General features: G+C 39.8%; 1 protein-coding gene across 2 annotated transcripts in view; it reads right to left on the bottom strand.

Moving 5' to 3' along the window:
• LOC308582228 (store-operated calcium entry regulator STIMATE-like) overlaps positions 1-11,672 on the bottom strand; it is a 32,893-nt gene continuing 21,221 nt past the window's right edge. The window contains exons 5-8 of one of the 2 annotated variants that reach the window (XM_081185165.1): positions 8,039-8,151; positions 6,815-6,892; positions 4,711-4,860; positions 1-4,397 (exon numbers count right to left, since the gene is read on the bottom strand). In XM_081185165.1, coding sequence (XP_081041291.1) covers positions 4,281-4,397; positions 4,711-4,860; positions 6,815-6,892; positions 8,039-8,151 — 458 coding nt within the window. In that variant the 3' untranslated portion in view covers positions 1-4,280. The remainder of the gene's footprint in view (positions 4,398-4,710; positions 4,861-6,814; positions 6,893-8,038; positions 8,152-11,672) is intronic. The other variant, XM_081185166.1, reaches the window with a different exon arrangement.

Here is an 11,672-nt window from a genome sequence, read left to right as displayed (position 1 = left end):
TTTTTTTATTAAGTCAAAACTTTATTGTAAACCATGATTTAGGTACATAACATTCTTTCCATTTTAATGAAACACCATAAGTTAAACATGATCCGGAGGACATCTTGACTTGCATTTTTTAACTTCAAGGGACCTACTTTTTATTTCGAATCCCAGATGCACCCAAAAATCCTAATTGCAAAGAGTATCCCTTAAAAAAACAAAAACACATTTGCTTTGTAAAACCATAGTAATTTCCTGTCATTTAACCGGAAACTTTTACAAAAGTTTTGATGTATTGCAAGTTTCCTATTGGCCGATGTGGCTGGTTTTGTTGTGTACACCACCACACTGCTTTTGTACGGATGCTGCAAACTGCAATTAGCCATGCACAGGGGCGAAGATGCCCAGATTTCAAAATAGGAAATGTTAAGGCTGAACAGCCCTCCTCCCACCGCTTTCCTTCCAGCAAGGCATAGCTGGAAACCAAGCACATGCTTGTGAGGGGAATGCCTTTGGAACACTTTGCATTGCTGTAGTGCGGTTCACAAATCAACAAGTATGAGGTCTTTTCCCTGAAGAGAAGCTTGTAACACATTTTTTCCCCAGCAACATTAACACACAGCATTTCATTTAAAGATCGTATGAGAGACACTAATATGTTTAAAAACAGAAAATGATGACTACATAACCACCACAGGATGTCCCAAATAATTATGTCGGGCACATGATATCATGCACAGTCAATGAGGCAAATCACGGTCTGTTTCATTTTTGGATCTCATCCATTTGGCAAGGGGAAACTGATAGTCTCTCCATTGAATTCAGCACACGGTACTATTTTTGTTTTAAGAGTAGAAAGAACTGGACCACATTAGTCACATTAGAATCAGGTTTCTCAAGCACAGACTGAAGTACACTTTTTTGTGACAAGATCTTTACAAACTGACCTTCAGAGTTCCACTTAGGTTTTGCCTACTTCCTCTGCCCTCTTCAAACTGCCACAACTCACTGAAGAGCAAGCCAACACACCCAAAATCAATTTAAGGGCAAGCAAAAATGCAGCACTGTAAAGAACAAAACATAGCCAATTTCAGCTAGGCTGTATCCTGCCCCTGCCCCTGCCCCCATTCAAAATTATTGTTCCTTTATTCTATTGCACCTTTCCAAAAGTAATTAGTTTGTTTTACAGAAGAGCTTAGAGCAAAATTCAAGCCATTCTCCAACTTCTTCACATGTTAACTCTGATGTGATGTCGCAATGACCACTAGCTTTGACAGCTTTATGGATGTTTACAGACAACTGATCTAACAGCTGTGACAACCATGCGGGACCTCTGTATAGAAGCAGTGTGTACCTCTAAATACCAGCTACTGGGGACTTGACAGCAGAAGGCCATTAATTTGATGTCCCGCGTAACAGCTAGAGCAGCCTTTCTCAACCTTGGGTCCTCAGACATTGTTGGACTACAACTCCCAGCATCCCTAGCCAGCAGGGCCTGTGGTCAGGGATTATGGGAGTTGTAGTCCAACAACAAATGGGGAGCCGAAGTTGAGAAAGGCTGGCCTAGAGGAATCTGACTGCTGTGGGAAACATAGATCTAGATGCGACCCACAAAGGCAATTTTTATTGTTCTTAAATGTGGTCCATGCACACATACTGACATCTGAGCATTTTAAACCCATCTTTGGCCAGTACTGCTTCACCATGTCAAGCTGCAAGACACAAAAAGCACCGTGAAATACAACAATGCAGCAAAAAAGCTGAACAGAGTACCCTTTATTCTTTAGGTTTTTGAATTAAGCTGCTCTCCAATGCCTCATGCTATTCAATAAAATGGTAAATCTGAGGTCTCCTCCAAGTTGGAATATTTAACACAATTAAGGCTTTGGGTTCATTTTTTACAATTCCCCATCCCAACACTGTTTAAAACAGACATTTCACGTAACTGAAGCCACAGGAAGAAATGAATAAAGTTAAGCTTTTGGATTTAGTCAGCTAGGTATTATTAAACTGAAAAATAAATAAATGGCCTACGGTTTCATCTCGGTTTGTTTCACTACCTCAGGTAAAGTAAGTTAAATTGACAAATCATATCCGTATCTGCCATTCTGCAGAAATGAGATGCCATCCACACAATTTTGAGTCCCTGAATGAACTTTTAAAAATAGATTACAGGTATGGACTACCCCATCGGCACGGGGACCCAAGCATGAGGGAGAGAAGAGGTGCTTTAATCCTTTCCCCTCTGCTGTGGCCCCAATCCAGAGGAAGCCCATACATGTTATTTGCATATAAATCTTACTGAGGAGAAGGATGTGGATGTATTGGGGAGAAGGCCTCCCATAAACATCTAATTTGTCCCCAAGAATCTCACAAAGGTGTGATGGAACCTGCCTTCAGGTGTGATTCTTGACAGAACAGACATTTCCCCGCCTCCTAATAGAGGCTTCGCTTAACTTTATATTGAGATAAGCATCATTTCCCTTTGTTTTCAGCCTGAACACCAACATGTAACAAAGTATTGCAGATATGATGCTGTGCAAAAGAAACAACCCCCACTGTTCATTATGTACTTCCGAAACGCATCGCCCATTAAGATGCTTCTTATGGGCAGCATGGCAAGTGAGGCAAATGTCACTCCCCTCAGAACTACCGCCATTAAGCTAGCAAAAAGCAACAATGGAGCCTTGCATTGTACCCCCCCCCAAAGTCCAGTGATATCCCCCAACACCAGCTGCCTGTGTAGCCGACCGCATTTAAGACAGACTACACATATAAAAACTGTAAAAATATATATCTGAAAAGTCCGAGCTCCTGTCGTTGAAAGTGTTGTAAGGCTTGAAATATAGTCTGATATTCAGATACCATAAATTACAGATTTGCATCCCCCCCTTCTTATTCTGAAAACACTTTTGCTGTTTTGTTGTATCAAAGATTTAAATGAGCATGGAAAACTGCCAAATAGTAACTAGCATCAAAATAAGTTGTGGGCACCAAATCAGGTAGGCAAGTATTCCATTGACAAGAGAGATATTCTGAGTTACCATAGGATAGCAGAACAACAAAAGCAGCAACTACCATGATGTTGTTAATGGGTGAGTATATGCATTAGCTGCTGTTACCTCTGGCCTTATTTTGTTCTTAGGAAATTGAGGAATGAGTTACTGCTAAAAGTGATCAGCACTCTTTGTAGCAGTAAGAAATGCTCTAAGGAAGAACAGAATTACAAATCCTGTTACATCACTATTCATAGCTGTCGATCACACGAAGGCCCAACTGTTATCGTTTCAAGGAAAGATTGTAATATCATATATATAGAAAAGGAATGTTGCTTCAGATTTGGAATAGTTGAGATATGGGCTCAGAAGACTTGCAAGCACTTAAGAAACCAACATTACTGAAGTCTCTAAAATGTTCAGTGACAAATAGAATTGCCAATTATTGTTGCTTTTATGCTAAAGTGCACAGGACCATGTATACACCAAATGGTCTTCAGGTCACAGAAGTGACCAGGGATTTAATCTGCCAACTACTTGCTGCCTTTCACTGTGTTTTGGTTTAGCCAGGCTTGCGCAGAGCTCCCATTCGAGGCCATGTGTAACTAGTAGCCACTTGGCCACCATTTCCCTTTGTCACATGACTCTCCTTTATATGACAGACACAATGAAAAACATTTTTTTTGCTGCAAGTTTTTGACCTTTTCACCACACACAGAAAGTAACAACATAATATTCTTTGACAAACACAATCCTTAAATATCCCAGTATGAAAATATAACTTAAATATAAAAGTTCAAATAGGTTAGAGGAGCTTTGGGGTAGGGGGGTGGGGCAACTTTTACAGCCAAAAGTACCCTTAAGAAGTAAAGTTACATAAGAATATTAAGGTTACGATTTGTAACTGCAAAACTATTCTGTCCTAGGAATATGTTGCAAAAGCCTTTTTTTTTTTTTAGTAATAAAACATACTGATTCAAATGTTGTTAATCCGACGTCTCTCTCATAATATCGTTCAGGAACCATAGCAGAAACAATGGTGCTCTATGGCGCCTTTTTCCAAAGGGTCGCGTACAAATTGCCTTGGTAACAAGAATTTTTCCACCCATGATGAAAAGGTACTCTTGCATATTTGGTCAGTGTTTCCATAGTGCAACTGAACAGGTAGCTTTCCCCACTATCCATGTTCTGTTTCTTCTGAGTCAGTTTCCAGGCAATAAGCATAGTGTTGCCAAGTGAAAAATCCACTGTCCATAGAAGCATCTGTCACAAAACCTGCAAATGTGCAGGCCACAGAATCTGTCATACAGGCAGACCAAATCGATGCTTCTTTTTCTTTACAGACTTTAAGTTAGTCAGTCTCCGAAGATCCTCTTCAACATCTGATTCTTCCATTTCATCGTCTGCTGAAATTAGGATCTATAGGCAAAATTTTGACATGCAATTAGACACAACTCGTATTTGTTTTCCCTCACACCCAAAAGTATCTTCAAATGCAAACACACTTTTAAAAGGGGGAGAGGGAAGTGTTGTAAGCTAAACAAGTAGTATGTATGACTCACTTGGGTCTTTAAGTAACTGTTAACCTTGCCCTTTATCAACACAGCAAAAAGGAGTAGATACAGTACCATTATTGGAATAAAAGCAAAAACTAAAGTTACATAAGGTTGCGCCATCACTCCCTTCCCATTTGTTTATTGCAAACTATAGTAATAGCAAATGCAGAACTTGCCTCTGACTCAGACTCTTCGTGTGAGGCTGCTCTCCTGTATCGAACTTTGCTTCCATTCCTTGAATCCTGCCCAGCTTCTTTTTCTTCAAGTTTAGCTTTTGTTTTCCCTTTCTTCATAAGGAAGTTATCAACTACCCAGAACATGAATGCCTGTTATGATGGAGAAGTCAATGTTAAGTGCCACCTGTCATTCAATCTATAAGACAGCAGTCATATTTAAGGGACTTACAGTAAAGACTGTATCTTTCATCTATCTGTCTATCTATCATCTATCTATCTATCTATCTATCTATCTATCTATCTATCTATCTATCTATCTATCTATCATCTATCTACACACACACACACACACACACACACACACACACACACACAAAGTTAAATGGGCCACTAAGAATGCTGAGCACCTTAAACTTGTGTTCAGCAGCTTCAATTACAAAGAAAACATGAAGGAGATGTTTCAAACAGAAGTAGTCAACTTGGTGCCCTCTCAGATGTTGTTGGATTCCAAATCCCATCAACCTCAGCTTTCCTGGTAGATGGCTAGGGATGATGGGAGTTATAGTCCAGCAACATCGGGAAGCACATTTCACAACATGCTTAGAAAATAAAAATTTGGTTTTAGTGGATTAGAATATTGAACAAAAACTCATTTCTATATGAGAATTATTATACCCACAGTGAATGTTCACATTTCTCCTGTATTCAGCAGGTAAGATAATGCAAAGAAAAAACCCATTGTGCTACCAAGACAACAGAAGGACTAAAAAACTATCCACTTTTACATTTAGCTAACATTTATTTAAATTGTGTGCCCTCTGATGTGGCTCATGATTGAAAAAATAAAGAGTGGCAAACAGATTGACTGGAAATATGTGCCAGCTTCAGATTTGGTATTCACTGAAGACTCTGAGTTTGGACTTTGCTGCACTTTGAAGTGTCTTGCTGAATATTGATTAGATTATCCTTTAAATGTTTTAGTCACACATGTTATCAGATGTGAGATACATGAGATAGTGACCCATCTATTATAAATGCTGCTTCTGAAAAGATCAGCTGCACAAGGCTGCACATATTTCATTTATGAAAGTTATTTATGTGAGTGCAGCAATGGGAGCACAATGGTGTGTAAAAGCATCCTGTTGTCCTCCAGACTTGAGGCAAGATCTTAATTTTGACATACAAAACCTTATTCAATTTGTGCCTGGTGCAAAACTGCTTCCTCTTTTAAAATATTTCAAGAGCAAAAAGCCCCATGTCCAACTAGACTGTACACAGTTGCTCCCTTGGGCCACTTGAAAAGTCAAACAATGGTCAAGTATTTTAAAACTGTAATTGTAATGGAGAAGCACATGAAATACAAAATACAGCTGGTTAACTAATGAAATAATGGCATTAAATAACAAAGTATTGTAATTATTCATAGCTCCCAATGTTGTGTAAATATTGGCATATTGGCAGTATGGCAGTAATATTTAATGCTGTATTGTTTTTAACAGCCGCCCAGATTGGGAGCCGCCCAGCCTATGGACAAAAGCATACTGTTTGGCACAAAAAGCAAATAGTGCTACACTTAGCAATGTGGTTATTGTTTACTGTGCATCTGCACGTACTTCCAACAGAACATGTGCAGATCTTTAGGAGCCTTTACTTGTGTAAGAAAAATGCCCCTATAAAATCAGCACGCTTAGCTTCACGGAGTAGTTGAACACAGTCAAAGAACAGACAAGCAGCTCAAATCAATTTCTATGCCTCAATCTGAATGGGATTAAAACCAATTTTAAAAATGATTTCTGATTATTCCCTACTTTTGAAAGCAAAGTGTGTGTGTGCATGTGGGGCGGTTCCCACTTATCCATTCATGTTCTTACAATCACCATCATGGAAGAGAAATCACTATTTCTTTGAAGAGGATTTAGAAATGATGAAAGAATTGATACCTGTCCTACAACTAAATGCTATGTTCAAGAGCCAATTAACTTTTTACAGTTTTATGGCATCAGCTTTTTATGTTCCGTCATGTGCCACTGCAATGTATTTGTACTCCCAAGTATAAATATTTTTAAACACACTAAATATCCAGAAAACGTTTGTTTATACCAACATTTACAAAGAAGGGGACTATTAGCATGACAATAGCCAGCTCCAACTGAGGATTCTTTATAGGATTCAATACAGCTACCTGCAAAGAGAGAAAGAAGCACATTAATATTATGGAATTACATACATGTACAACTGAGTTTTCAGGTTATCTTTTTTCACTGTATGTGGCATCAAGTTAAAGGGACGTGGGGTTGGGAAGAGCTGAGGGGACAGAAATGAAATAGTTTTTACTGAGTGAAATCCAACATTATGTGATTGAACTTTTTCAGAGCATGAGAGGCAAAGATGGTGAAGTCCTCTTGCAGGAGTGGAAGTCTGTTCCACTCATACACAGATACCATTGGATACAACCTATAGCATAATGACGATATTAGGTTTGCTCTTAAACGATGTTCAGATGTGTACCTATTTCACTAGGGCCTGAAATAATAAAATGAACATTAAACATATCCAGACACTTTATTGCTTTAATCCGCAATGATTAAAAAGCACTGTGGGTCAGCAACAAGTGTATTTTGAAATAAATGGCCTAGGAAATACTATTCAAAGCCCTGAATATTGTTAGCTCCAAGAACCAGAGACCTCTGCATCTGGAACTTCTTTATATGAGGCAGACTGATAGTTGCAGGACTTGCAATTTTCTAGTCAGCTTCATGAAAGCAGAATTCAGAAAAAGGATAAAACTGGAGAAAGAGGGATGGTGGAAACTGTATGTAGTTGCAGAACACATAGGCATGTCACCTGCTTCTAGATTACCATGTGATCTATTAATTTTTCAGCACTTTAATATTTAGATGCTTGGCACTGCCCTAGAGTCTATGATAAGATCCTACTCATTATTTGGGAGTCTACCATTGCAGATACAGATTTTAGCCGACAATGTCATACCCAGAGAAGTCCTATTGACATCAATGGACTTAAGCTTGCCATTGATTTCAGGTAGTCTCCTCAGAGTATGACTTAGTTGAAAGAACCTGAGAGAATAAATTGTAACTGAAGCATCTTCTCAACAGGACAGAAGGAAGGTTTTTGAATAAATGGTTATTCATACCCTACAGATGCAATATGGTATTTTACTATTAAGGCTTAGCCACCACAAATATTTTCATTAGGTCAGTTGTTAGCACAGGACTAGTCTCATTGAATTAAATTAAAGCACTGGTTACTATATGGTCCGTCTATCTATCTCTCTATCTAGTAAATATATGTATATCAGGACTCAAACCTCTTTCCACTGAGGTATTAGGAGAACTATGATGATGATGGTTTTCTCAAACATCATGATGACTATGTACAATGCACACTGGCCCACCCAAGCACTGCACTGAAGGGGGTCACCTACAAAACAAAACACAAATGGTTAGCAAGCAAGCAAGCAAGCAAGCTTAAATAGCATCTGAGTAGCTAGGAAGACACTATGAAATCTTTAGCAAACTAGATTCTTGGTTGTCCCTTATTTGGAAACAAAACTGTTTAATCTCATTCTAAGACAGATTTACACGATTTCAGAAGTTGAAACTGCACACACACAAAGGTGGAATCATTCATTTCTCATGTGCCCTGAGGGCTCCTCTAACATTCTGTGTTTACAAAATGAGCCTACCCCTAAACAAAAACCCCCACCACCTTTCATGTTGTGTCGTGTGGCAAATGGCTGCATCTTCTAATCCAAACTTAAAATGTAACACACACACTGTCTCTGGACTGAGCAAACAAAAAACAAAAACTAACCCCCTGTAATAGTGAATAACCAGTGACTGTTACAAAACACCAAACAGCTAACTGCAATAGCACTTATAACATTTTTTTGAAAAAAAGTCTCTTCACGTTATCTGTGCCTTCTTACGACACGTGCGTGTTCAGCCTAATCCTGAAACCTTTCATCAAATCATCAAGGGTGCTGCCCATTCCTTCAAAGTTGCTAACAAAAATACTGAAAGGTAATGGACCCTTCACTAAACTTCTGCAAAATGTCACTGGGTAGCTTTTCACAGTTTAGTGCCCATACAAATGAGTCACTATTCTTCCTCTATGGAGGTCAAATCCGGGATTCGCAGCCATGGCTTCAAAAGAGAAGGCTTATAAGAAATGAGGGGACCAGTAAAATGAAAGTTCAAAAGAGACAAAGCTCTCTAGAATACTTGAAGGTTATTCAAATCCATAATAACATAGCTGTCAACTTCCCCCCTTTTTAAGGGAAATTCCATTATTCCAATAAGATTCCTTGCAAGAAAAGGGAAAAGTTGACAGCTATGCATAATAATTGCAGCTCAGCTGCAATGTATGCCCTAGATGTGGAAAGTGCCATCAAGCTCAGGAAGACACCAGCATAGTGAATGAGCAGCGTCAAATATACCAGAGGGCATTCCCCCAGAAATATGGAAGCCTTGACAAAATGAGAAGAAAAAGGAACGCAAGAAGAAATGCTATCAAACAAAAAATGGGAAAGAAGGAAAAAATGGAAAGAAGAGATACCCACCAAGGAAATTTGACAGAACAAATTGAAATAATACATAGAATTTGTAACTATGACTGATAAACTAAGGAATAAGGATGAGTTAAAGGTCAGTATAGTTAAAGCTATGGTTTTCCCAGGAGTGATGTATGGAAGTAAGAGCTGGACCATAAAGACAGCTGATTGCCGAAGAATTGATGCTTTTGAATTATGGTGCTGGAGGAGACTCTTGAGAGTCCCATGGACTGCAAGAAGATCAAACCTCTCCATTCTGAAGGAAATCAGCCCTGAGTGCTCACTGGAAGGACAGATCGTGAAGCTGAGGCTCCAATACTTTGGCCACCCCATGAGAAGAGAAGACTCCCTGGAAAAGACCCTGATGTTGGGAAAGATTGAGGGCACAAGGAGAAGGGGACGACAGAGGACAAGATGGTTGGACAGTGTACTCGAAGCTACTAACATGAGTCTGACCAAACTGCGGGAGGCAGTGGAAGACAGGAGTGCCTGGCGTGCTCTGGTCCATGGGGTCAGGAAGAGTCAGACTCGATGAAATGACTAAACAACAACAAAAGTAAGAGAAGAGTGGAGGTGTTTTGAGATTATCTTAGAGGGTACAATATACAATTTAACCTACAAGTAGGAGTTAACATATGAGCAGCAGATAACATCAGAAAGGAAGACCTGAAATGGTAACGGGTGAAACATCAGGCTATGCAGCAGATCAAGATTTCCCTAGAATGCCACAGAGAGATGGGTTGGGAAGTCTTAGGAAAAGAGATAAGTGATGGATGCTGTATGATGTGTATATAAAAGCTGTTAAAATTGCATAAATAAAAGGGGTTTTTTTAAAGAAAAGGAAAAGAAAACTGTTTTTTAGAAGCATATTACTAAAAAGCATTAAGAGCGATAATACTTTATCTAAATATATACCAGAAGCAGGAAATCAGCTAGGATGGCAGCTGGACCACCAAACAGTGAAGGTATGCTAAAGGTGTCATGGCCCTGATGTTCAAACTTCTGGGGACGAGGCCAAGGATTCAGAATGGCAGAGGACATTTACCTCAGGGCCAGCCCCAGCTTCCCCCACTACTTCTCTGGCATGAGAAGGCAATGCTGTCCTCTTCTGACTTTAGCTCAGAAGCCTAGTGGAACCACAGTTGAGAAGGGTATATGAGGTTCTAAGCTTCGTATATTAATTTAAATTAACAAATCAGGACTGAACTGAGATGGTATCCACCCAAGAATTCTTCTTCTTTTTTATGTGGAATGGCTCATCTTCTTTTTTATGTGGAATGGCTCATCTTCTAACAAAAAATATTTTAACTTTTCTCCACAAGCGACTTCTATACCTGAAGACTTGAAGGTGGTCCAGGGGAAGGGGAGATCTTGGTATTGAACAAAATATTGCTGAAGAAGAATCAATATGGTTTTTACACAGGTTAGGTCCTGTGTCACTACATGTACAGTGGTACCTCAGGTTAAGTACTTAATTCGATCCGGAGGTCCGTACTTAACCTGAAACAGAAGCACGATTTCTGGGTTAGCGCAGTGTGTAACCTGAAGCGTATGCAACCTGAGGTACCACTCTGTAGAGTTTTTTGAAAGTGTTGACAAGCATGTGGGTGGGGCTAAGGACCTCCATGCTGATCCAGTGGCTGATGTCACTCTGCAGGTAGAGGCCAGAGGGGCTCGGCTGAGAAAAACCTCTGCCCAATCCAACTCCCCCAGCCCAGCACCAAGGAGGTTCAGGGGTGGGGCTAAGCAGCCTGAGCCACTGGATCGCAAACAGGCCCCCTTGTTGCCACACGTCTACAGTGGGCACAGTTGTTGCACCAACTCCAGGTTGCCACGGCGATCTGACTGTTCCCCCTTACTGCTCCAGCCGACATGCTTGGCAGGACTGTGATTGTAACAGTGATCCTGCGGCTCCAATAGGCTCCATCGGACTGCACCTGAATCAAATGCCTTGTCGAAGTCCTTTCTATAACAACTAGCAGTTTTGGCAAAATAAGTGAACTAGACTATGGCATATTCAGTTTTAATTAACCCATATTAACTGCGACAAATTTTGCTCTGGGTATGCCCAAGCAGCTTCCTTATTTGCGTGGTTATTTTCCAATGTACAGAAGACAAGCTTGTTAAGATTGACACTATTCACTCCTCTCTAGTCTACTAGGATCATATCAATTTGTCAAATATAGCTGCTGTGCAACCCATCACACTCTCAATACTATTTACAATTATTTAGCTGAAGCCGCAATTGGATTCTTTGGAGTTTTTAATTATCTTACTGCTCTGGAGGGAAATGGACTACCTAAAACAGGCTAGTACAAATGTGGGGTTTTTTAAAAAAGCAAACAAACCCGGTGGAGTTGAGTCTTCCTTTTTACTCACATATGAGAAC

This window comes from Podarcis bocagei, assembly GCF_964188305.1.
Source record: "Podarcis bocagei genome assembly, chromosome: 2".
NCBI classification, from domain to species: domain Eukaryota; kingdom Metazoa; phylum Chordata; class Lepidosauria; order Squamata; family Lacertidae; genus Podarcis; species Podarcis bocagei.
This window is presented reverse-complemented; position numbering and strand designations above follow the sequence as displayed.